The 24,317-nt window shown below is 37.6% G+C and overlaps 12 protein-coding genes across 12 annotated transcripts; 2 read left to right on the top strand and 10 right to left on the bottom strand.

The window, feature by feature from the left end:
* Positions 1-4,760: 4,760 nt before the first annotated feature.
* On the bottom strand, positions 4,761-5,095 carry BDF20DRAFT_903523 (uncharacterized protein; the record flags this gene model as incomplete). The annotated part of the gene is made up of 1 exon (XM_053082933.1): positions 4,761-5,095. Exon 1 carries the CDS (start codon positions 4,999-5,001, stop codon positions 4,762-4,764), a length of 240 nt encoding a protein of 79 aa, XP_052930619.1. The 5' UTR covers positions 5,002-5,095.
* Positions 5,096-5,296: 201 nt separating this feature from the next.
* BDF20DRAFT_918055 (uncharacterized protein) lies at positions 5,297-6,550 on the bottom strand (the record flags this gene model as incomplete). Its single annotated transcript, XM_053084641.1, has 3 exons — positions 5,297-5,996; positions 6,103-6,189; positions 6,264-6,550. The coding sequence occupies 3 exons, from the start codon at positions 6,548-6,550 to the stop codon at positions 5,297-5,299; spliced, it is 1,074 nt and encodes a 357-aa protein (XP_052930618.1).
* A 428-nt stretch (positions 6,551-6,978) lies between these two features.
* Positions 6,979-7,885, bottom strand: BDF20DRAFT_903515 (uncharacterized protein). The gene has a single exon (XM_053082932.1). It carries the CDS (start codon positions 7,706-7,708, stop codon positions 7,265-7,267), a length of 444 nt encoding a protein of 147 aa, XP_052930617.1. The 5' UTR covers positions 7,709-7,885; the 3' UTR covers positions 6,979-7,264.
* A 1,169-nt stretch (positions 7,886-9,054) lies between these two features.
* Positions 9,055-9,534, bottom strand: BDF20DRAFT_983506 (uncharacterized protein; the record flags this gene model as incomplete). The annotated part of the gene is made up of 2 exons (XM_053085157.1): positions 9,278-9,534; positions 9,055-9,230 (listed from the first exon to the last, which is right to left on the bottom strand). The coding sequence occupies exons 1-2, from the start codon at positions 9,438-9,440 to the stop codon at positions 9,055-9,057; spliced, it is 339 nt and encodes a 112-aa protein (XP_052930616.1). The 5' UTR covers positions 9,441-9,534.
* Positions 9,427-10,172, bottom strand: BDF20DRAFT_840629 (uncharacterized protein; the record flags this gene model as incomplete). Its single annotated transcript, XM_053079412.1, has 3 exons — positions 9,427-9,522; positions 9,823-9,884; positions 9,929-10,172. The coding sequence occupies 3 exons, from the start codon at positions 10,170-10,172 to the stop codon at positions 9,427-9,429; spliced, it is 402 nt and encodes a 133-aa protein (XP_052930615.1).
* Positions 10,173-12,294: 2,122 nt separating this feature from the next.
* Positions 12,295-13,352, bottom strand: BDF20DRAFT_352394 (uncharacterized protein). Its single transcript, XM_053075261.1, has 3 exons — positions 13,037-13,352; positions 12,749-12,965; positions 12,295-12,677 (listed from the first exon to the last, which is right to left on the bottom strand). The coding sequence occupies exons 1-3, from the start codon at positions 13,135-13,137 to the stop codon at positions 12,486-12,488; spliced, it is 510 nt and encodes a 169-aa protein (XP_052930614.1). The 5' UTR covers positions 13,138-13,352; the 3' UTR covers positions 12,295-12,485.
* BDF20DRAFT_352538 (uncharacterized protein) lies at positions 13,201-13,568 on the bottom strand. The gene has a single exon (XM_053075262.1). The coding sequence runs from the start codon at positions 13,457-13,459 to the stop codon at positions 13,253-13,255; it is 207 nt and encodes a 68-aa protein (XP_052930613.1). The 5' UTR covers positions 13,460-13,568; the 3' UTR covers positions 13,201-13,252.
* Positions 13,569-13,604: 36 nt separating this feature from the next.
* Positions 13,605-14,994, bottom strand: BDF20DRAFT_903504 (uncharacterized protein). Its single transcript, XM_053082931.1, has 4 exons — positions 14,460-14,994; positions 14,312-14,373; positions 14,196-14,233; positions 13,605-14,098 (listed from the first exon to the last, which is right to left on the bottom strand). The coding sequence occupies exons 1-4, from the start codon at positions 14,533-14,535 to the stop codon at positions 13,669-13,671; spliced, it is 606 nt and encodes a 201-aa protein (XP_052930612.1). The 5' UTR covers positions 14,536-14,994; the 3' UTR covers positions 13,605-13,668.
* A 100-nt stretch (positions 14,995-15,094) lies between these two features.
* Positions 15,095-16,879, top strand: BDF20DRAFT_830497 (WD40-repeat-containing domain protein; the record flags this gene model as incomplete). The annotated part of the gene is made up of 3 exons (XM_053078387.1): positions 15,095-15,431; positions 15,549-15,644; positions 15,726-16,879. 3 exons carry the CDS (start codon positions 15,095-15,097, stop codon positions 16,877-16,879), a joined length of 1,587 nt encoding a protein of 528 aa, XP_052930611.1.
* Positions 16,880-17,448: 569 nt separating this feature from the next.
* BDF20DRAFT_796927 (nicotinamide N-methyltransferase-like protein) lies at positions 17,449-18,204 on the top strand (the record flags this gene model as incomplete). Its single annotated transcript, XM_053076287.1, has 3 exons — positions 17,449-17,675; positions 17,763-17,840; positions 17,913-18,204. Coding segments are annotated over 3 exons (597 nt in total), but the record flags the coding sequence as incomplete, so codon positions are not given.
* BDF20DRAFT_903495 (CCR4-Not complex component, Not1-domain-containing protein) lies at positions 17,912-21,404 on the bottom strand. Its single transcript, XM_053082930.1, has 3 exons — positions 20,143-21,404; positions 18,395-20,073; positions 17,912-18,319 (listed from the first exon to the last, which is right to left on the bottom strand). The coding sequence occupies exons 1-3, from the start codon at positions 20,965-20,967 to the stop codon at positions 18,301-18,303; spliced, it is 2,523 nt and encodes an 840-aa protein (XP_052930609.1). The 5' UTR covers positions 20,968-21,404; the 3' UTR covers positions 17,912-18,300.
* Positions 21,405-21,455: 51 nt separating this feature from the next.
* On the bottom strand, positions 21,456-24,046 carry BDF20DRAFT_903490 (uncharacterized protein). Its single transcript, XM_053082929.1, has 3 exons — positions 23,786-24,046; positions 23,437-23,702; positions 21,456-23,363 (listed from the first exon to the last, which is right to left on the bottom strand). Exons 1-3 carry the CDS (start codon positions 24,017-24,019, stop codon positions 21,566-21,568), a joined length of 2,298 nt encoding a protein of 765 aa, XP_052930608.1. The 5' UTR covers positions 24,020-24,046; the 3' UTR covers positions 21,456-21,565.
* Between the last annotated feature and the right edge of the window lie 271 nt (positions 24,047-24,317).

The raw sequence follows: 24,317 nt of genomic DNA, 5'->3' as shown, positions 1-24,317 counted from the left end.
TTCTAACGACAGTGTATGGACCATCATACAGTGCAGAAAGCTTGTTACTACGTTGAGGCAATCTGATCATAACATGAGTACCAGCAGGAATATCCACTATTTTATGGCTTGAATTGTAATATTCATTGATCTTTTCATTCAACTGCTTTGTACGTTCAACTATAGCGGGAAAAACCATTTTTTCCATTTTTTCAATTTGATCTTCAAGTTCTTTAATTGTAGTAGTTTCTTGGAGGACAGGGTATCTATCCTCATCAGCGTAGTTATCAGGTAGGTTAACTCTTCGAGCAAACATCAATGAGAAAGGAGCACTCATTGATTTCTTTTTAATTTGTCTATTAGCGCAAAGCTGTACTAATGGTAAATATAAATCCCAATCACGAGAATTACCATCAATCATTTTTCTCAAAGTGTTTGAATGATTTTACAGTATGCTTCAACATGACCATTAGATTGAGCATACATAGCTGTATTGTAATTCTTTTTGATGTGTAAATGATGACATATTTCATTCATTAACTTGTTCTTAAATTCTGTACCATTATCAGAACTAATTATTCTTGGTAAACCATAATCAGCAAATATTTTTACACAGGTTTTGGCAACTGTATCTGAATGCTTATTCTTCAATGGGCGAACAATTACATACTTTGTACACATGCATACAACAATTAGAATATAGAGATAGCCATCAGAGCTTTGATTGAAGGGACCTACAAGATCCATACTGATATGGTCAAAAGGTCTTGCACTGACAATGTTCGTTATGGGATGATATCCTCGACGAACAATATTGTGCTTTTGACATTGTGTACAGGCTTCACATACAGTTTTAGCATCTTCATAAATATTATTCCAATGTAGTTGTTGGTCATGTAAGTCTCTCACCATTGCAACATGTGAGGCATGTCCGAGATTATGCATGTCAATCAATAATTGTTTTCTCTCCTCCTCAGGTGGAGTTATATATTCTACAGGTATGCTTTTGTTCTCTACTAATTTGGTAGCTAATACGTTCAATTTTTTATCTTCATTATACTTTTTACGCTTTACTAATGTTTTCTGTAGAACCCTATTCTCCCCCAGCTTGCGTTCACTCTCTGAAAGAGGTGGATACAAGCGGCTTAAAAGGTCAGCCAAACGATTCATAAAACCAGGAATATGAACAACAGAAAAGTCGTATTCCATTAATGTTTCAATCCATCCAAGTAACATTGGATTAAGAATTTTCTGGGTGTGGAGATAGGTAAGACTTTTATGGTCCGTGTATAAGGTGAATTGACGGCCAAAGAGATATTCACGGAATTTCTTTAAAGCGAAAATAACCGCATATAATTCTCTTCTAGTTGTACTCCAATTACATTGAGAGGGTTGTAATGATTGAGACACAAAATTGATATACAAATCACGGTCTTTATCATCTTTTTGGAAGAGTACAGCAGAAACACCGTACTGTGAAGCATCAGTTGCAACAAAGAAGGGTTTAGACATTCTCGGATGATGTAAAACAACACGCGACTTTAGGATGGCTTTAATAGAATTAAATGCTTTCTCTTGGGTAGAGTCCCAAAGCTTTTCAATGTTGCCTTTATGACTAAGCCGAGTAAGTGGTTTGCTCACATCAGAGATCATTGGTATATAAGCACGAAAGTAATTGACCAGTCCTAAAAATGACTGAATTTGTCGACCAGTCTTAGGTCTGGGCCATGTTTGAACGTTGGTGATCTTATTATCGTCAACATGAGTGCCAGTTGCATCAACGACATGACCCAAAAGTCGAACAGAGTGTTGGAAAAAACTACATTTATCAATGTTGATAATCAGATTGGCAGATGTTAATCTGTCGATGACGTTTTTAACGTCTGTTACATGTTGCTCTAGCGAAGTGCTTGCAACAACACAATCGTCAACAAAGTTCTGTACATAAGGCATGTCTTCAAACAAACCAGCCAGAACCTTCTGAAATTGAGAGGTTAAAAACTTTAAGCCGAAACAGGCCTTAATAAACATATACTGGTTGCCGTCCAGATGTGTAAAGGACAACTTATGTTGGTCTTCTTTAGCTACTTCAAAACGATGATAGGCACTAGTCAAATCAATTGTAGTGAAGTATTTTTATAGGCCAGATTACGAAATATATCTCCAACTAATGGGACAGGATAATTAAACGTGGGAGGTAAAATACGATTCAAGAGACGTACATCTAGGCAAACACGATAACCAGTAATTTCACCAGTTTTTGATTTCTTCGGAACAGTCAGCAATGGACTATTAAATGAAGTATTCCTCCGGCACTTTACTATAGTACCAGTTTTTAGCCAAAGTTGTACTTGTTCATCAATAACAGGACGTAAAGCATGTGGAATAGGATATTGACGACGGTATGCCGTGGCGCCAGGGGTAGTTGGCAAATAAACAATTGATTCCCTCAAGGGACAGGAAGATGTTTCAGGGATAGCTTTGTTGGCACTTAATGAAGGTTCAAGGTACTCCATGAATTTTCGCATCTGCTCGGGTGTGCCAGCAGGGGATGCATCCGGCTCATGTTTTATGGCCGTTTCATGATTCAGGTTATCAAAATCTTCACTCCTCTCAAGTTTATAAGCAACTCCATGTAATGTTATATTTAGTTTGACCAGTATATCAGTGCCAAGAAGGACATCAAAGTCAAAATCTTTGTTTAGTTTTATAATTTCAAATTCGTGTTGAAATTGGATACCATTAATGTATTGTACAGTTAAAGGAATAGTTTTACCAATACGAGGAATTGAATTATTGTCATTCAAGAGGTTATAAGTACCATTGATTTTAACAATTTTATTTAAAGATAAATCATTATTATATGTAGATAAATTTATGAAGCTAACAGTACTTCCAGTATCGATCTTGCCTTTAAGAATTTTACCCTCTATTTTAATAGGAGTAGGAAGGTTTAGGTTATTATCCATTGGTTTAAATATAATGGCAGATTTAGATAACGACGACTTACAATCAAAAGCTTTGTCTGTCATGTCCGCATCTTCGGATTGAATGACTGCGGTGTCCATATTTTCAATGCCCCGTTCCATTTCATTAATTGCAGTGGTTGTTGAAGGATTTACTGCGAGAATAGTATGTGACATTGCCTTCATTTTCTGATCATCCTTGTTACATTTGTGTCCAGGATACCACTTATCATCGCAATGCTTACATATACCTTTTACAAATGGCTTTTTATCACTTTTCTTGTTATCAGTGGAGCCATTATTATTCTTCAACGTGAAACAGTCTTTTGTATTGTGCGTAGAGTTTTTACCATGGCTTTTGCAGTAGAAATTCAAGAAATTGAATCGACGATCTTTATATGATCGGAGGTCATGATGACCAAGCTTCTTTAAAGAGCGAGGTTTGTTCGAACGCATATAAGGATTCTGATAATTGTCTTCTTGATATCTGGATTGACCGGGAATTAGCGATGTAGCATATTTATAGGAAAAGTTGTCATCTCCCAGGATGTCCCGAGCCATCTCAGTCAAAGCTTCTACGGTCCAGCTCTGCTCTTTACCAGAGCTTCGATTGGCGCTAGCCACAGCCATACGCACCACCGTCTGTACTGGTGGAATAAGAGATGCCAAAAATCGGTCGGCCACACGAGGATCCTCCCTGGATATGCCAGCATTATACATGGTTTGTAGAAATTTGCGTGAATATTCTACTATGCTTTCTTTATGATTCATTTTCATTGTGAAGACTTGTTCTACAAAACGACGAGTAGCAACAGTGGAACCATGGTGCTTCTTGAAGGCTTCACGAGCTTCGGCCCACAATTCGTATTTCATCAGTGTGTTTTCATTCCACACATCATCACCCGGTGGGAGACAGAGAGGTAATAGCTTTTTCCAAATTTTGTTGATGTTAGGTGTATTGGAGGATAAAATAACATTTTCAAAGGTTTTCAAAAAATGATCCACAGATTCAAATGATTCTTCATTGGGAAATGGTTTTATGATGGCAGAATTTAATTGGAATTTTGGCAAATCACGACGATTCAGGGTCAGGCCAAGTGTGCGAGTATTTGATTCATCACTGCTTCTAGATTTAGAGCGTTTCATCACATCAGAAAGTTCTTTAGTAGTATTCATGGCATGTTTAGTTCTGTTAAGGTTCTGCATCGCCTCATCATATGCAACATTATTGTTTGCTAAGCGGGCATTGATCATCTCTTGTAAATATCTCGTCATCTCACTCCTGAAAAACTTCAAGGCGGAAGCGGAAACTTCATCAAAGGATTTATCACCTGCCTCATCTCCAACAGCAGGAATGGGAAGGGCGGTAGCAGTAGTCTGCAGAAATGACTCTGCATCATCAAGGAAAAAAGACATGGGCGAGTCAGCGGTAGGAGGAGCTGCCATGGGAGAGAGCGATGACGAGCCAAAAAGATCTTCCTTGGTGGAGCCAGCAGAGGACGAGTTTGCCGAATTTTCATTTTGTACTGAAGGAGCAACAGGTGTAGGAGAAGGACCAGCACCGACAGCAGCAGCAGTATTATTATTAGAGCTTGGAGAGTTCATAGTAAAAATTGTAATTCACAGAAAAAAATGTTGGATCGGTAAGATCAAAATATAAATAAAATAGGAAATAAACAGTGACAAGTCTGTGAAAACTCTGGAAGGTTCAAGTTTATTTCTTTCTTAAAATTAAGATGAAGTTCGTCTAGATGAACAGAATCAACTGGTATTTATATCTTTTACGGAGTGGGTATACAGGCCTATTCACCATGGACTATGTTAACTGATCTTGTAACCCGGAGAAAGGACCAATAAACACCAGCGACAGGAACACCGAAAGAGAGCAACAGAAATGTGTAACTCGACCCTGACTGGTCGGACTTAGTAGTATCGGGCAATATAAAGATTGCCCTATCGGACAACAAGTGATTGGGTATATAGACTGGTTCTGAATGATACTAATAGCGTCCATTATAGGAACCAGTAGAGAAGAGGATATAATCGACATGGGCATTCAATGGTTACCATAATCGTGATGAAGATTATAAATTTACAATAAAGTGATCACCGAATCTAGTGTACCTCCTCTACGACCTTTAATAGGTGGAGTCTGGAATAGAATAATGTCTGCGGAATAGCAAATAAAGACCTCTCACTCTATAAGGTAATAGTTATAGAGGCTAATAGAAACTGGATAAGTCACCTCAATCAACAATGTAAATTCTAGACTGAAGTACCAATAGATCATGTACGTGAAGTAACCTGCCATTTAATTATAACTATCAATAACGAAGCGTACTTCGGTTTTATTATGTAATATTCAGCAGTGATCTCTTCATCGATACAACATGTGCATATTTGAACATGACAAAGTATCCGTCTTTCGTAATGTTTTTTTGTTTATATTTGTGAAGCTGCGAATGATATGTGACATGTTGAAGATTCATTCTTGAAGAATATCGAATTGGGTAGGATTGCTGATCTGGTGTAAAGTGGACTTGCCTCTTACTGATATTCTTTATTCTAGCTATATAATGGCATAAAGCGATACCAATCATTGAGATTGTAAAAGTGCCATCAATCAGTTTTTGCTTGTCAGGCATGTTGAGCGAAATAGAAAAGCGACCAAATGTTGACCAGAGTTGCGAAAGTGAAGCTTTATCCTCCACCCTATCAATATCCGGATGATCTTCAAATGTTGTTGTATCAATAGACTTTTCTGCTACTCCAAAATGAACAAGCTTCATGGTTTTTACGAACGAGATGATATTGCTGATTTCAACTATGTTACTAGCGTTTTCACCAGCAAATCTTGCTGCGTTCATCTTATCCTTCATCTGCTTGATGGACCTTTCAACAGCACGACAAGAGTACGACCTGAGGACACCTTGTTTACGGATCATCTCGGCAATGTGAGTCAATAAATGCAGGTTGATACGGAAGATTGTCAGAGAGATACGTTTTTGTTGGAGGCATTTGTCCAAAAACTTGAAGAATACCTCCACATTTCTATATCGCAAGAATTTAAAAAAAAAAAAGAAAAAAAAAGTTAAGTATTCTTTACCTTTGAAACTCTGATAATGCTCCATCGATAATGCTTCATTCAATAACTTACTTTTCTATTTCTTTTATTTGACTTTCTTTGTATTCCATTGCATTGCCAAAGTGATCGCATAAACAATGGAATTCATAGCCGTAGATGCTTGCTTGTCGTAAAACAATGGTGTGATCAAGGTGGGAACAACGTAATGAAGCCAATCAAGCCAATCGACTGACCTGTATTGACCACGCAAGGCTTTTGAAGGATCGACGCCGTTGAAGGTGCTGTTAAAATCATTAGGGATCGAACGGCGGGATATATCCACGGATTGCTTGATCAAGGGGCCATATTTGACATGATCAAACAAAAACGGGTATGCTGCTTCATTGCCTTTATACTTGAAACGCTTGTTGTATACGGGAGACATTATATCAAAAAACAGTTTGGCAACATTCGTAAACAGATGCATTTCATCAAGACCATGGAAGGGAGTACCAGAGAATGACGGAAGATCACCAAACATGTTTTTTTTTTTTTTTTTTTTTTTTTTTTGATGCCCCAGTTGCTTTGATTATGTGAGGTCTACATAAACGTAAGAATCTCATTATTAAGAAAGTGGTTTTATACATTTTTGATTATAGAGGAGCTACTTACATCAAATTCTTCTAACAAAAGGTTTTCCTTTGTACGTGGAGGTTGGCCTCTATAAGGGAAGTATATACCCTTGTTGTCGTTGGTGTCTTTATCCATAGGATGTTCCCCTTTGGCTATTTGAGAGAGATGGTAAGAACAAAAGGTACATTTAATCTGTAAACACATGAAAGAAGACACTTACTTTTACAGTGCTTACATCCGTAAGTGCTCATAAAACCTATCAAAATGAATAGAACATGTTCAGTATTATAATATTACTACTGTTTACCGAGTCAATATATTATGCATACCAGAAAGGGACATCAGTTTGTTTACTTCAACAAGATCACCAGTCCAAACAAGCGGATATACATGGCAAGACGTAAGTTCTTGACCATCCCTGAATACACGTAAAGGCTTTTCTGAAAGTTCTTTCAATTCCTTAATTATAGGATGCAAGTAACTTTCCAAATTTTTTTTTGTTATTTCCAGAGAAAACGGCAAGGTGGATTCGATTGTCATCAGCAAGTCTAATGTAGAGTTGAAAAAAAAAAAGTTTTTTGTGAGGATTGTTTTTGTACATTGTCTAAACTGTGCACGATGTTTACCTGATTGAGGGAGGAAGATTCAAGATGACTGCATCTACAATAACCATAGACGTTCGACTGGATCTGGAAGAGAAACCATCGATGCTTAACGCCAAAGCAATATCATGTACATTTTGAAACAAACCTTGTTGTTGAAGGTTTTTATATACTTCACCAGAGAAGATGTCAGTATATACTTTGTTGTCGTCATCGTCGTCCATTACGTCACCAAAATTGTCATCGCGATACTCAATCTCACTTCTGAAATCGTCAGAACAGAGCAGCTGGGCAATTTTGTCTTTCAAAGAAACAATTTTGACAAACTTCTGTTTGGTTCTTAGTGTACTGCACATGGGACATATGGTCAGCTTGGCATCTTGAATGGGATCGAACAGATAACAACCAGAGCTGCATATTTCGTGCTGTACTGCAAAGTTTGTAGGAAGCCTTTTCTTTAGCATCGATAAACATGCTCGAGGAGACAAGAGATTATATCGGATAGAGTGAGTAGTGACTATTGCAGACGAGAAGAATTATATTTTGAGTTGATTTTGAGGAGTTAAATATCTCTTAAAAAAACAGTAAAAGCTTTCAAACTAGGGGGTCTTTATTTTGAATCAAGTCAAGTTCAAAGTCTTGGGCGAATCAAAAGTAATCTTCAAAAATAGTTAATATTCCTTTTTAGAGCAAACAACCCCGAATGTCCTAAAATGAGCCATAATTCCTGCTACCAAGCGTATATGAATGGTAGAAAGCAAAATAATAGAATTGCATGCTTTTACGCTAAAGAATCAATTTGCACGTTTTCACGCAAAATGCGTTTTATAATGCATTGTTATAAACTGCAACATTTCTTGCAAAAGTGCGTGTTTCCACGCCGTTTATCCTTTTGCGAGAAAACACACAATTTTGCGTCAATTTTACACAATCGGTGTACAATGAAATACAGACCTAAGTATAATGCTGTAATCACACATTAAGCATCTGAACCTAAAATTAGTGCCTAGCATCCTCAAATAATAATTCATCTGACCTCCAGTAAATAATCTTTACTTTATCTGAAGAATAATAAAGACACTAAGTTCAACATCGACTTCTAACAATTATCAATCATCTTGCAAGCAAATATTTTCATTACATACCAATAAAATTGTAAACTATTTTCTTTTCTTTCATTTCAGCTTTGAGGCTGTCCTTTTTTTGACATTTCAGCTTTGAGGCTGTCCTTTGTTTTTTTCATTTCACTTCACTTGGTTTTTTTACTTCACTAGCTTTTTTTTTATATATCATGGTTGTTATTTCTCGCGAAGAAGCAGTATGTTTATTTTATGCTGTGCCGTACAATGAACAGAATGTTAAAAAGTATACCAAGATCATCGACGAACTAGAAGATGTTGAAATATGCTATGCAAGGAATCCCAAGAAACCAAGACTTTGCTCGTTGAAATCGATGAATCTTAAATCATCAGAATATAAACAATACCCCGCAATTCTACAAGCAACATTAAAGTTGAGTTCAAACGTTTAAAATAGTTTACTGTGGAAGTTCCTGTTTTGGCTCAATTGAAAAAGTCATAATCGAAATAGTAATATCCTTTATTTTTTTAAAACAATGAAATAACAAGTTTTATGAATAAAGTGGAGTTAATTAATGCAGATTAGGATTAGATGGAGGCAACGTCTTCGAGCGATGAAATAAGCTTTGTCTGCCATCGTCCTCACAATCCAATATGTGTATTTGATTGTCATGCGGTATAGTATCTATGGTTTTTTTTTAAAGTCGGATGTTCACTACAACCGAAGTTAGCTAATCGCTTTGTTTAGGAAATAAATATGCCACATACCGAATAAATAGTTCCAAGTCGTTCATATTAGTAGTCCAGCCTGCAGAATCAATAATTACCAAACATGCTTTATCCATCTTGGCTAAGTTATTTATCAAATCTACGAACAATAGGTTAGTGTTAGATTCAAATTTGTATTCTATAGTATTTTATATAAGATATTGCCTTGGGCGTCACCAGTTACACCCGATAGTTCATCTATTATTTTGTTCTTCTTCAAATCCCTTCTTCTCAAGGGAGTCTTGGAGTTACAGCTAACTGTAACGTAAACCTGGTCTACTAAAGATCTCTCTTGTAGTCCGAGTATCATTGGTTGTAGTGATTTGACTACACTGCTATTGCTCCCCATTGTTTTCGACTTTCGGCAATAACCTAAGTGTCATGCCCCGATCACTGTCTACGGTATCGACATAAACGGCTGTCAACTTAGACTTGAATTATCGATTAAGCAATTGTTCACAAGTCAAACTGGTACAGTATCAGATCCATAACAGTGTAAGAACACGCCTTCACTAATCTCTCGTTAGATCCATTAGTAGTCATTGGTTGTAACTACATCTTCCCAACATCCTCTATAAGCTCAGCCAATCCTCTGATAAATATATAAAGCCTTCATGTTCTCAAAATTGAAATTAAAATTATCTGACTTTTTCGGTCTCGTTCTATCTTGGTCTATAAAAATCTCAAGAATATCTCACTAAGATATTGTATCCTTCTTGTTTGAGGCTTACAATATACTGTTTACATCTTTCGGATAAGCTAGCAATTTCTTCTAATAATACATCTGTGATAACTGTTAATATTTGTCATATTTATTATAATAAACACATTAACTACCTTTAAAACAGTCTTTTAAGACGTATATGCCTCGTAATGAAGATTTCGTTGGTAACGCTTTGTATTTTCTTTTAACTGCTGTGTCTAGAAACGCTAACTTTTGTACAGTGCACCATCTTAGAAATTTGCTGAAAGGTTCGTCTTTGAAAACCGAGCAGTACCTTTGCACCTCTAACATGATGCTAACAGATGACAAAGACTTATGCTCGTATGATAGAGACTTAGGGTCTCTTGACAAATACATAGCATTCATAAATTGCTTTAGTTGCGGTTTAGATTTTATGATAAGGATGGCTTAGTCGTTGAACGTGAAAAAATATTTAATGTGGACAAGTACCAAGCATTTATTTATTTTTACTAACAGTTTCATCGGATTCTTCACTCGCTTCTACAGTATTTTCAATGGTTTCTGTCTATGATATGTGTAGTTGTTTTATAATTTAGTGAACGCGACTCAATAATTGAAAAAGACTGAAGGTGGGATGGGTCCACCTTCAGTCCTTTTATTGTACACTGAAAATCAGAGAGTGGAGCGTTCATGGTGAACTGAATGTTGGTATTGACAACAAAAGAAAGAAAAAAAAAATAAAAACAAAAAAAAAAGAAGTTAAATGCTCGTTCCTGAAATTATCATTTAGAATACAAGGTGACGTGTACAAGTGTTATTATGATTCTATGATCTTAATAACGTGTCTAGTATTTGAGGTGTGGCTAATTTGTGTTTATGTATTATAGGAGGTATGAAAATATCACACTTTCGATGTCCACAAATTAATATTGAACCTATTGGCGTTGAAACGACTGTACAATACTACAGCAGCTTTGCTGTGAGTCGTAGGCTAAATATGATTTCTGCAGCCGTTAAAAGATCTTGTCATATATAACCATTCTAATCACTGGAATCTATGCCAGAAAGCTCGTTATTATGTGTATATGCTCTTCCACAGGTACATCCACTTATCCCATGCATGTTTGTTATAGTATTACTCGTCTTCCTCTACAAGATTGACAGTTAAAAAGTTAGACTTGATTACAAGAAGATGTGTTGAAAAGTTTCTTTTAAAAAGTGTGCTTCATACATATAAAAGCTTACAAAAGTCAAGTAAAAACCGTTTTATTAGGTGGAAGTTATCCTTGAATGTCTTCTTTGACAAATGGAATCTTCTGATTCTCCATATTAATGCGATAAAGTTTCTTATCATAACGAACCGTTTCAGTATCCTTATATTGTTTGCATTTGCTGTTAACTTCAATCGTGATATAAGCTGTGTCTATACAAAAACAACGCCAGATGTTGCGGTCATTGCGATGATAGAATAGCTTTTTTCCTTTAACTTTTCTTGACAAACGTCCATGGTTTCCGCACTAGTGTTTGCTACATTCTCACATTTGCCACATAAAGATACATACTATAACTCCATTCTCTCCAGTAATCGATTTTGTAAAAAGTCTTCCTGATATGGGTTAACGATACGGCTAATAATGAGTGAGCAACCGAGCAAAATTTTTGCCAAAACACAATTTTATCAGTGGTTTTGCTACCAATTATTCAGGTCAATTAGAACGCCTTTCTTGGCGAGTAATCTAACTGCGCATCTAAGAGTCAGGGAATATGCCTGTCTTGAGGGCTAAGTTGTAAACTTGAAGAAAGATCGATTGCATGGATAGATAGTCCAAAAAGAAACGCCAAATAAGAATATCCCCATCCATCAGCCCTTGGGCTTGCTCGGTTTAGAAGGTCGGCTGGTCATCGTGCTCAGGCTTTCCATTGTGAACGGAGGTGGGGGATCATACTGTAGGCTCCCGCATTACAGCTCGTTCACTGACCCAGAGGCAGTAATTTCCCCATTCTATTTTTAAACTCATTGCTATCAGCGGTTTACTCAAAGTGAATCGTATCCAAATATGTCTTAGTCTCTAAGGGCTCAATGACCTCAAGTATATAATCTGATATAGAAGAATAGGACGTTACGTTGTCGCATGTCTTATAATTCGGTAATCAATCGTTGCCAGGGTAATAGTCTGTGCTGTTGGATGGTTTTACGTTGGTGGTGGAGGTTATTAATTGAATGCCAATTTTCAATTTGCCTCCGTCAACCGAATAACCGTTTTGAGAGCTGCAATACATGTGTAATTAGAATATATTATTCATCAACGAGGGTAGTGTTGGGCTAAGATAGCTAGAGGCGGTTTCGACCGTAGTCATTGATACTGTTGCTGTCTGAATGTCTTTATCAGGATCGTCTATACTGTAGGTTTGGAGCGTTTCCTGAGTTACTCGCTTGATCTGTTCCCCTGATGTTACTTTCTAATAACAAACTTTGAATTTCAAACGAAAAGATACTACCCGGCTGCTTCATTGAATAAAAGAAACAAAAGATTTTCATACATAAAAGTGACAGTGTAAGTGGTTCCATTTGTATTGGGATAAGATACGTGCTTTGGGTATATGTAATATGCGTATGATAGGAATAATAAAGTCGTATATATTTAAAAATTGTCGATGATTGCTTCATTGATTGGATAAAGCAGGTATTTTTATAGATAAATAGTGGCGCTATTTTGTATGATTAGAAAGCATGTCGAAAAGAACATTTTCGCCCTTCATTTGTATCAGTTCTTCAATAATTTCATATTTTCCATATTCTGCACTATCCAAGTTTAGTGTACTGGAATTAGCCTCCTTATGCAAAACAGCATCTGAGGCGGTCAAGTTTGGAGAATCTTTTTCCGGTTTCTGCTGTTCGATCTTATACAGGCAATGCAAAAAATGTAAGTTGGATGAGGATGTTTGCTAAAATAGTATAATGATATACCTACAGTATAGGCTGCTTCAAGTAACATATCTACCCCATTCACAGGCGAGATTTCTCCAAAGTGAAAAGCGGTTAAATTTTCCAACCATTGATCTGTGTTCATCATACTCTTTCGTATTTGAGTATCGTTGGTGTTGTTACAATTAATGAAATGGTCCCTTTCGGTATTAGACGCTGTTGCTGAAGAGTCAGAACCAAAATGGAGGGAACTGTTACGGAACCTAATTAGTAGACATTTCTTTTTAGCATCTGAACTGATTGACTCTATTTAAAAAGAAGACATAGTACTTGCTTTCTTGCATAATTTAAAAAGTCTTCCTCTATTTCTTTGTTTGTTTGGCTATAAGCGATGCTCCCATACTGTACTAACGTATCTGCTTCATTAAAAGTCATATCATCCTCCTCCTGAGCTATCTTGACAAACTGTCCGTTCAAGGTTCTTTTCCTATGTCTTCTAACCTATAAGTGTTTAGACCTTTATGCCTATCTTTCCAAGAAGCAGCAGTCTCTATTGGAGTAAACTTACTGGTGTTCGCTCACCCCGATGCTTTGGACATGTCCACGCACCTTCAGGTATTGAAGGCAAAGGTTCAATGAGACATTCCAGATGCCAAGAGGTACCGCAATAACTACAAGCAATCATTTGTTGTGTACTGCTCTCACTCTTCCTGCAACGGTAGCAGATATAATTGTTCACTGGTAGCAACTGAGGCATAATGAAATTTGAGTTTTTTGGCTGAAGCAGAAAGAGATAAAAAGGAGAAAATTTTTCGTATCATCACAGGCTTTTAAGGTACTCATAATTGTTCGACGCATAGAGCTTCTCTACCAGTTACATTTGTTTGCTTTTTTTTTTTTTTGGCTTGGTTTTTCTTTTATTCCATTATAAACTCTTTATTTCATTTCAAAATATATATCTTCACGCTAAACAGACTTGTATTTATATTTAGAAAGTTCCAAAGCATCAATTCCTGTATTTACTGAACTCATCATAGTAAATGCTGAATAATACATAAAAGATAAGATGAGAGGTATGAGCCAAAAGATAAACTCCGCGATGGAGCTATCCTTATGTTGAAGAAGTGTCATGAGGGGCGATAGGCAGCCTGTCATCAAAGCCGCTGAAACTGTCAAATGAATGGGAATTTGTGTTTTCGTCTGGTGTGTCTGGAGTTTTCTATCGAGTATTTTGATTTTCGAAGCACTTATCAAACTAAGAACAGAGGACAAGATAGAAATAATGCTGAGGACGGCAGCTATCTTTGGTGATCGGATGGAAGAATATTTGATTGTGTGTATATAGGAAATGGGTATAACAATGAGTTCTTGATTGTCAAATATCACGTTGAGAAATCTGTCCTCGGAAGTAAGCAAAAAAAAAAAAAAAGAATAGCATAGTCGTTAAGGTCTCCATATGATTACGTTCTACATTATATGCTGCAAAATATTACAAAAGTGAAATGATGCATCCAATAACCACTAAACCTCTCTAGAGTTGTGGAAAACAAATGGAGTCACTTCAGTAAAATGTCGCTTGCATGCGGGATTACCAAATGTCAATCTCTACTTGAATAAGAATGTTGGCTTTCATGTTCTGCTCCCGAAGTTCCTGAAGAAGTCTTTCTTGTTCTACATCAAATATCAACGTGCATACACTGTCAAGAATGAATAGACCATCATGAAAACGAACAGTATCATCAGGATAAAAGCAGTACCTTCTTCATCTAAAAACTCAACTTCATCTTCTGCGTTGGTCTTGGTTTTTCTTTTTCGAAATTTCGAACCGTCCATGGAGCTAAATGGGGATTCAACGTTGCAAATGAATGAGTGTTTGGAAGAAGAATAGCACTCTCTACAAATGGGACTGTTGATGCAACAACAAAAAGTTTCATTGCCAGCTTTTTGGCTGCATAAGAAAATAGAGGATACTATTGGTTCCACAGCACGTAACAACTACAAAATCTTTGTAGCTTAAAAAGGTTATTTGATTGTTCGCAATCAAAAAATAAGCTTAATTAAAAATGAGTCCGTTTTCGTCTTTTCTCATGTTGCCCCTACGCAAGATTGATTCATTGTTCTTTTCTTTTTTATTAAACTTCTTTATTTGACATTTTGTTTTTCGTCAAGGATTAGCACATATCTAACTTGAAAAATGATGAGACCATTTCAACAACAACAACAACAACAACAACGACGGCCACTCACTGATTCCCCGCCTTTTACACCGTCTTCCATTCCACAAAGTAAAGTTAAAGATAGGCCCCCATCACCGTCAAGCAAAAGGACTACCATGACTCTCCCAGAGGAAAGATTATTGTCTTCCACGTACTCAGATCCATCAACAACAAACATGACCACAGTGAATGATTGCTTGAGCCTCGTCAAGACAACCTTTCAACAACTCTCTTTCCAACAACGTCACTCATTCCTCACTGATCTTCTCAACTGTTGTGATACACAGCTTCTTCATTACATTCAGCAATTCATCTCTCCTAAACTTAAAGTGGATTTCCTCAAATATTTGCCTATTGAGATTGCCCTACATGTTTTATCTTTTATTGATGATCCTCGGACCTTAACCAGAGCCTCGCATGTGTCAAAGTACTGGCATGCTTTATTGACAGATGATTCACCATGGAAAGCACTGTGCTTCAAACATAAATATTACCAACAGTACTATTGTAAAAGTCATGCCTCTACCCTAGCAGGATCAGCGTCAACCCTATTACCCAAGCAACAGCTGGTCACAGCAGAAGAAGAGCTCGACAAGATACCATTGATTCAGTTACCTCCATCGGCAAAAGCTCTTTCATCCTCTTATAGAGAGTTTTTTCGAAGAAAATATAATATTGATATGGCATGGAATCTAGGAGGAGGAAAGATGACGCATTGTGAACGAAGTGACAACACTGCCAATCATGAGGAACATGCTCAGGCACCGCAAGAACAGTTGGGAGCAGTAGAAGCTGAAGGACACTTAGAGGAAAGTCAAATTCTGGTGACGACGCTAAAAATGGACGACACCTATATTATAGTAGGCTACAATAACCATTGCGTCGACATCTATGATGCTCAAAACGCGGCTTTCATCCGCACACTCGAGGGTCATGAAGGAGGTGTATGGGCTCTGGATTTCATGAAGATTGGAGAAGAGACTGTATTGGTTACGGGGGGATGTGATCGAACAGTGCGCGTATGGAATCTTTCCACTGGAGAATTGCTTCATATTTTAGAAGGACATGTGTCTACTATCCGCTGTCTCGCTCTTCGAAAGGGCCCAACAGCTACTTCTACAGATGACAACAATCAACCCAACATTGTCGTCACAGGCTCTAGAGATACCTCCTTACGCATTTGGAATATTGATAGCGGTGAACTGGTTCACTTATGCACAGGTCATCAGAATAGTGTGCGTTGTCTTGCCATTCATGGAGACTACGTTGCTTCCGGATCCTATGATACCACGGCCCGTCTATGGTCTCTTATAACCGGTGACTGTGTACACGAGTTGGTTGGCCATCATTCCCAAATCTACGCTATTGAGTTTGACGGTCAACGTGTCATTACAGGATCACTCGATTCTAATATTCGTGTCTGGTCACCTATTGACGGTACGTGTTTAGCCACGTTAAAAGGACATACATCCGTTGTGAATCTGCTACATCTTAATTATCCTACACTGGTCAGTGGCGGCGGAGATGGTTGTATAAGAATCTGGAACCTTTCAACAGATAGCGACAACAACAACAACAACAACAACAACAACAACAACAGCAACAAGTACGAATGTCAGCATAGGATTTCAGCCCATGATAATTCAATGACGTGCTTTGCTGTTGATGATAAGAGGATATTGAGTGGTGGACAGGATGGACGGGTCAAGCTATGGGATCTAAAACGAGGCACGCTGATTAGAAATTTTACAGAGCCTGGAAAAACAGTATGGAGATTGCAAACAACAGAGACAAAAGCCGTAGTGGTTTTGAAAAGAGAGGTGGAAGCGACTGCTGTTGCTGCGCTGAATGATGATGAGCCTCTTTTAGAAAATATCATGCCACCGTGTAAAGTGGTGATTGAATTGCATAATTTTGATGCAGAAAACTGTTCTGGTGAGGACACTCGAGCCACACTTTAAAAATCCTTGCGATAAAAGAATTACGTAAAATAATTGTTTAAATAGAACTCTACATTTACAATTTCGATCCTCTAATACCATGATTAAAGCTTAAACAAAAAAAAAGAACAGTCCAGCCAACGGGAAAAACGAGCTGTGCCTGAAAACAAAAAATCACGGAATTGGTATCGGAAAAGCCCGATGCCACACATGCTGATCGCACTTTTGAATACTTTTAGCCAATTAAAAAAAAGGGCAAAAATCTTTTTACCATATAAAGTTTTGAAACAAAAACAGAGTTTACACATTTTATTCGTTTCATCTCCCTTTAATTTCACTAACTTTCCTGTCTTTATTATCAACTATTTTCAACTTTTCAACCTTCAAAAAACCCACGTTTCCGAATCCTGCAAAAGTAGAAAATGATATGTCTTGAAGAAGCACAAGTCGAAGAACCTTCCATTATTTCTCTATCTCGTCAAAGTACTCAAAATTCTACTACGAGCGGTCATAATTTCCTTGCCCAGTTTGACATAGATGACCGTGAACAGGAAGTGACAGCGCACGTTGGTCAGGTGCATTATGAAGGCTTGAAAGACTCTATTTTGCTCTCTCAAGACTTGACAAATGGTTGTGGTGGTAAAATATGGGAAGCAGCCAATGTCATGATCAACTATTTTATAGGGAAAGAAAGCAACGGATCCTCATTATTGCAAAATAAAAAGATTGTGGAAGTTGGTTCTGGAACAGGTTTAGTCGGGTTGGCTATGGCTAAACTATGTCCTTCCATTCAAGAGATGCTTCTTACGGATCAATTGTAAGATTGCACTCCACTCCTCAAGGGGGATGTGAACAAAAAATGCCCTTCTATTTTTACTCAAGCTTTCCCTTCACTTCGCTATAGATCTATGATGGGTCTCTTGAAGGAAAACATTACTCTAAATAAGCTGGAGTCTACTGTCAAGGCCGAGATTTTAAATTGGTAAAGAAACTGAAAAAGAGAAAATGACAAGGTCTTTCCACTCCTTATAACCAGTAATGACTTCTTCCCTAGGGGCGAAGACGTTCCATCTCACATGCTGGATGCTGATGTTATTTTAGCTTCTGATTGTATTTATCTTGAAGTTGCCTTTATACCCCTCATCGAAACCCTTTTCGCGCTCACTGCTCAAAAGCCTAATGAAACTGTGATCTATCTGGCCTATCGTAAAAGACGAAGTGCCGATAAGAGATTTTTTCAGTTAGCAAAAAAGAAATTCATATTCGAAGAAATCACAGATGATCCGCAACGACTTGAATATCAGAAACAAAAGTTACATCTCTTTATAGTTCGAAGAAAGAATGCGGATAATAATAAACAATAGATAGGCTGTACAATTTTCTCTTTCAAACAGGAATGAGGTGCCAGAGCACTCTTTTTCTTTTTGGCCCACAATGATTCATTAGTAATGACGCGTGGATCTGTTTGTTATAAAGCAGCAGGGTTGGCATCTCTTCATTGATGAGGGCAATTGAAATAGCTATGTGCGTACTTACTTTAGAACATTTTCGAATAATCTCTTAATGTCTGTTGATGATGCTATGGATCGCTTTATGAAATCATTCTCTAAAAACATGGGTTCTTTGATCAGTTGAATAAAGGTTGTTAAAAGACCCCAAGGATGTGGTCGATTCACAATCAAACGTTCTAATAAAACACGTGTGATCCATTCCTTCACTTTTGAAGAACTTGTTGAAAACAAATGAAGTAGAGTGATACTGAAGAAATAGGTTGATGTTGTCATGAATGGAGAACTGCCATCCCTACTATGATAATCGTCAGCTGGATATCGTAAATGGTCTATCAGATAGTTAATCATGAGGTAACAATGATAAGAATTAGGCTGTAACTGTAAGAGCATGTATTTGTAAATTTGAATGGCGAAATTCTCTGACAAAGGTTGCTTCGTGGTGTCCAAAGGTGGCGCATGGAGGCCCACAAAATAAATAAGTTTCTGTAATTTAGCAGCGTGAAGTGTCTTTTGTTGACCTCCTCTTGACGGCATCATCAAATAATTCATGATTTGTTTTCCAATGGCTTTGCTTGTGGTTGATTTGCCCGTTAAATAATCCCTTATGACATCGTAAATTTCCTCATCGTCTTCCATTGCACTCCCATTCTCTTCCTCATCAACAGTGTAGTCATCTTCAGAAAGAATATCATCAATATCCTTATCAAAATACAGTTGCATCATGGCTATTGAACTGCTCGATATGGTTGCTGTTGTTGATGATGTGATATTCTTCATATATTCGAGAGAAGTAGTAAATGGATCTGGCAAGATCATTGTTCTTGGAAATGCACTCAGAATCACGTTTCGTAATTGAATACATTCTAAAGGTAATAATCGAATCAGAGAAAAGCAATGCTGGCAGAGAAATTCAGGGTAATCGTGTAAAATGACGACCAAAAAGCGAAGTGTGCCTTGATAAAACGCTTTTTCAGGTTGTGTGAATCTGGACAAAAATATCGTCGGTTGTAGCAGTTGCAATGGTTGAATAGGAGGCTTGTTTTCATTGTGGGTCTTTAAAATATGTCTAAAAAACCGTAAATGAGCCACCATGAGCTTATAACATATTCTCTGACCATCGAATCCATTTTTATAATTGCTGCTATTTAAAGAGAATAAGAGTGGAAGATAGAATCGGTGAGAGAATAGCTGTAACCAAGAAAATGCAAATCCAGGAAATTGCATAGGTTGTAGCGTATAAAGAACATTGCTGTAAAGCGTGATGAATTGCAGTTGTTCCACTTTTGAATGTTGAGTAGCTGTTAAGCATTCAACAAAGATGGAGCTGAATAGTTTCAAGAAAGGCTTTTGGTTGAATTGTAGTTGCTGTCGTTCATGACGATGAGCCAATACAAGGATAAGAATGGATAAAATGTTGGATATACGTTTCAATTTCCTTGTGGATTGCTGTTGTGGATGCTGCTGCTTTTCTATAGCTGCTGCTGATCGAAGCCAAATACCAACCAATTTTGTATAGGCATCGACAATCTCCGGAGATGTCATGGTATGGCCAGCAGAACTGACAGTCGATGGTCCACTGATGTGTTGCTGCTGTTCATACAAGTCAATACTTGCTTCTGTACATACTCTAAAGAAACAGCACACTCGATCCTGCCTTTCATTTTCAGACTTTCCTCCCTCATCATCATAGACCGCTGTCATAATCTAAATAAATGGTGAACATCAGGTACAAAAGAGCGCAGTAGTAAAAATGTACGATAGACAAAACTTTACCCTTTTTGCAAATTGTTTGTACATGATGGATGGGGTCTCATTCACTCGGCACACTCGTAACCATTCCGCAAACAACAGTCTGAACGTAAATGCGTTTTCATTACGATACTGTTCTGTCAACTGCTGTTTCAGCTCGGTAATGAATCTTTTTGCGCTCTCCTCTTGCTGCTCCATTAATGCATGGATGACTAACACATGCTCCTCCATGGTTGTAATCTTCCAGTTCAGCATGACCTGTCTCAACAAAGCCACAATAAAATCCACATAATGGTGTCTCCTTTCTTTGAGGTTCTTTGATAGCTTTACATCCAATTGTTCCAAAGGTAATAGTCCATAATAGATCAATACTGTCGTTACGAGAGCATTGTTCTTACGTTCATCATCAAAATAAAGCAACCAGTTTTCTGTTTCTTTGGCGAGGACAGGTGACAATTCCAGCAAGATTTTTAAGAATCGACAATAAACTTCGATCGACAAAACATGTTGATTATTACTACTATAACCACCCTCCTCGTTGACTGTTGTAATAGCATACGTAGAATACAACTGATTGATCACTCTTTCAATCACAAGTCGAAGCAAATGAGGTTGTCCACTTTGATTGATCAATAAAGGTATTTGTCGCATCACAAGAATAATATCGTGGTTCGATGGGAGAAGATGGAATAATGATTTATGTTGTTGTTGATGCGGTAGAGGTAATAATGATAGTTGCTTCTCGGCGACCAGCAAAAGGCGATTCAATTCATATAACATGTGTTCAATTTTGGAAGCAAACAGATCGTTATCATTGCTGTTGCTATTGCTGCTATGGTTATTGTTCATGAGATGACTATCACTGGGTGTATGGGATGGTCTCAAGTTGAATAAGCCTAATCAAATAAGAGCAAATCTATTTCAATACAGAGAGTCTTGACAAGAACGAACGCGTTATCCCACTTACTTGCACTATGTCCAATAGCAGTGGTTGGAAATAGCGGTAGGTTGGGTGGAATGGGTGGTACGAGTGAAGACGTGGATAGTGATGGAGGAAGTCGTTGATGAGGAAATGACATGGTGTTGGCTGTTGTTGTTGTTGCCAGAATTTGTTGTTGCTGCTGTTGTTGACGCTGTTGTTGCTGTGACAAAGAAGAAGAGGTAGAAAGTTGATGCTTTTGTGCAAACATTTCATATAATTTCATCTTTGATTCAATAGTATTATTTACATTAGTATCATTATTGTTGTTAGAGTTCATATTCGTGGTAGTAATAGGGTGTTAATGTGATGAAAAAAAGGAAAAAAAAAAAAAAAAAAGCTCATTTAACATCGAGTTTCCAGCTGAGTGCACTTTTTTACTGTGGTGACTGAAAAATTTTTTAAATTCCAGCTCATTGTTCCTTTCAAAGAATTTTAAAGCATTTTTTATTCCAGCATACATCCTACTTACAATCCTACTCTAAATAATACATTGTTCTTTCTGCCCTTTTTCCTTTTGGTATTTCCATTATTAGAATCTGATGTACCTGGGTCACTATCTTGCTTCACATTGTTCGCACCAGAGGGGTCCCAAGCATTTTGTCCTAGTCTATTATTACGCATGTTCATTACAATTTCATGTTTCGTCTTGGAAGCAGCCGGTAGAGCAGGAAATGCTGCGGTATTGGTAGGTTTGGGTGCTGACATCTTTGTATTCGTCGAGGTAGGCGAGGCTGTCGAAGATGTGGATGGATTGTTCAAAGTAGGGAAAGAACCATTATAGTTGTTATTGGATGCTGCTGTTGAAGGGCTCGTCGGTGTCATCAACGCGGAAGAAAAGGCTGCATAGCTTGGTATGGATGGTAAAGGTGAGGTAGATCGTGAGGATTGGGGTGACGTTCTGGCGCTTGAAGTATTACTATAAACACCATTCGCCCGATTGGCAGCGGTAGCCACTTTACCCCACATATTTGTTTGTTGATGACTACTACTACTGCTCTTATTTTTGTTGCTACCACTACTGCTTGCTCCTACAATAGCTTTTCTTGTTTGTCGGTTCGTTGGACCTTTTATAACTAGCACACGTGATGGAGGTTTACTGATGGATGCTAATGGTTTGTCTTTTACTTCTAATGCAGGAAAATGTGACATTGCTGTTTGCTTATTTCTCCATACACGAACAATTTCTGCTTTCTTTTCTTCCTTGTCCATTAAATTCTCGACACCCTTCAAGATCTTGGCCGTATGCTCTACATTTTGGTTTGTCAGTAATATAATCTGCTGAACATAATCTTCGCATGACATAGAGCTGTTGCGGTACGCTTTGGTGAGAGATTTGAATTCAGCAACTTTGGCTTTAGTTTGCAGCATCACACCCACCTTGGATAAAAAGGCTTGATGTTGAGCGACAGTCAAGTTATCTGCAGCTGATGATGCTGCACTTGATGGTGACGATGACGTAGAGGAGAGCGATAATGTATCATCGTAAGTTGGATTGCGATCAAAATCCACTGGTTGAGGATCACTTGATAAAGCTCCAAATCCAGCAGGCTTTTGGATGGCTTTACCCTTTCCTTTACTTTTCTTCAGTCCACTTGCTCCGGGCACAACACGAGGTTTCTCTACCTTCTTTTCCTTATTGTTTATCGCTGGGAATTCTTCTGTACTCCTGTTGCTGACTATATTACTACTATTGCCGCTGCCCTGTGGCCTGATATCCCTCACTTCAAACGATCGAGGAGATCCTCTACCCGATGATGAAGACACTTCCTGATCCGATATCGTCGCTTTTGCCTTTCCTTTCCCTTTACCGCCATGTCGTTGATTTCTAACCGAATCATATTGAAAAAGATTCAGATCCAATTGTCTGCTACCTCCATGCACTTCTACTTCATGCGCTTTCAGATCAATATCAGTTCCAAAAACCACAAATTTCTTTTCCAAACAGCTCTTATACAAGCACAGATGATGCTCCGTCCTAAAATGCTGTTCCAGCTCGTCATAATTAGCGTAATATTCATGTCGTCGACCATGCATTTTTACACATAGAAAACATTGTTCATGTGAGTCTCGACAATGGATAAATAATTCGTCGTCGCTGAAATATCGTTTTTTACAAAAGCCGCATTCTGGATGCCCTGAGAAACCGGTTTCGTCTTCAGGGAGAAATGATTTATCGCCTTCTTTGTAATGAGTCAAGAGTTGAGAGGGAGTATACAAAGTATGTTCAAATGGAAAAATCTTTTTAAAACGAGTACAAAGATCACTAACAAAAAAGAAAGGTATCTGTTATCAAGCAAAGTAAGGGAAACTCTTAGGCCATCCAAAAGGACATTTACCACAAATTCATTTGATGTTCCTTTATAACATGCTGCTTCAATTCATTCCAGTTCTGACAGACTTGTTGGCAAGAGGCTTTATTACCTTCTTCAAGTCGTTGGATAGGGCAGTTGTAATCCATCATATGCATGGCCTCTTTGTACATACTTTGTGTCTCAAACTTTATGTTTAATTTCTTATTGAAAAAAGGTGTGTCGCGTTCCTGATCATAACTATCAAAAGCTTTATGGGCATCCTTCGTGAATATCACCACTGATTGTTCAGACTAAATAAGGTATTGATCATCAACATGGATTATGTAAGGATCAAGACACTAAAAAGCTGGAAAAAATGATAAACTATACTTACTTTACAATAAGCGCAGTTTTTTGTCTCGTATAAAGCTCTTAATCTCAAGGCACACTTGTGGCATGTTCTATGATCGCAAGAAGAAACTGCATAGATCGTGATGGGCTCAGTACAGATAAAACAAAGCTCTTCCTCCTCTTCTTCCTCTTGTTGAGGTTTGGGCTGATTTTTTGACAGCACTTTCTGTGTTGTTTTCGTATTGTTTACTTTTTTTGCAGTCTTGGTGGGTGACATCCTATGCAATACCAAAAACAAAAAAAAAAAAAAAAAAATTAAAGTAAAGGAGATACGCCAAATCACAATAGAAAAATGGGGTGTGTTTTTGGTTTTTTTTTCTTGTTTTGTCCGCCAAGTTCTCTTAATTTTTTTACTTCCCTTGAAGCTTAATTTAATTTAACTCAGATTGCTGCCAAAGTTGTTTCTATAATGTACGCGACAAATTCTATATGCCCACGAATTACTGTAAATGCTATGGTGTATATATGAATCCTTTGACACCAATGGGTTTGTTTATAGAAGCATCCTATCTTTT

This window comes from Mycotypha africana (genome assembly GCF_025528875.1).
Source record: "Mycotypha africana strain NRRL 2978 chromosome Unknown BDF20scaffold_21, whole genome shotgun sequence".
NCBI classification, from domain to species: Eukaryota; Fungi; Mucoromycota; class Mucoromycetes; order Mucorales; family Mycotyphaceae; genus Mycotypha; species Mycotypha africana.
Note: the sequence above shows the minus strand (reverse complement) of the source record. Positions and strands in the feature narration are given on the sequence as shown.

Coding starts and splice junctions, on each gene's coding strand:
- BDF20DRAFT_352394 (XM_053075261.1), bottom strand. CDS start 13,137: ATGACTTTTAATGAAGCAGATACGTTAGTACAGTATGGGAGCATCGCT. Junction 12,966..13,036: donor TTTTTAAATTATGCAAGAAA/GCAAGTACTATG, acceptor TCTACTAATTAG/GTTCCGTAACAGTTCCCTCC. Junction 12,678..12,748: donor TACTTGAAGCAGCCTATACT/GTAGGTATATCA, acceptor TGCCTGTATAAG/ATCGAACAGCAGAAACCGGA.
- BDF20DRAFT_903490 (XM_053082929.1), bottom strand. CDS start 24,019: ATGTCACCCACCAAGACTGCAAAAAAAGTAAACAATACGAAAACAACA. Junction 23,703..23,785: donor AAAACTGCGCTTATTGTAAA/GTAAGTATAGTT, acceptor TACCTTATTTAG/TCTGAACAATCAGTGGTGAT. Junction 23,364..23,436: donor GAACATCAAATGAATTTGTG/GTAAATGTCCTT, acceptor CTTTTTTGTTAG/TGATCTTTGTACTCGTTTTA.
- BDF20DRAFT_903515 (XM_053082932.1), bottom strand. CDS start 7,708: ATGCTAAAGAAAAGGCTTCCTACAAACTTTGCAGTACAGCACGAAATA.
- BDF20DRAFT_903504 (XM_053082931.1), bottom strand. CDS start 14,535: ATGGACGGTTCGAAATTTCGAAAAAGAAAAACCAAGACCAACGCAGAA. Junction 14,234..14,311: donor AAGCCAACATTCTTATTCAA/GTAGAGATTGAC, acceptor CCACAACTCTAG/AGAGGTTTAGTGGTTATTGG. Junction 14,099..14,195: donor GGATGCATCATTTCACTTTT/GTAATATTTTGC, acceptor TTCCGAGGACAG/ATTTCTCAACGTGATATTTG.
- BDF20DRAFT_352538 (XM_053075262.1), bottom strand. CDS start 13,459: ATGCCTCAGTTGCTACCAGTGAACAATTATATCTGCTACCGTTGCAGG.
- BDF20DRAFT_903495 (XM_053082930.1), bottom strand. CDS start 20,967: ATGAACAATAACCATAGCAGCAATAGCAACAGCAATGATAACGATCTG. Junction 20,074..20,142: donor ACAAACAATTTGCAAAAAGG/GTAAAGTTTTGT, acceptor CCATTTATTTAG/ATTATGACAGCGGTCTATGA.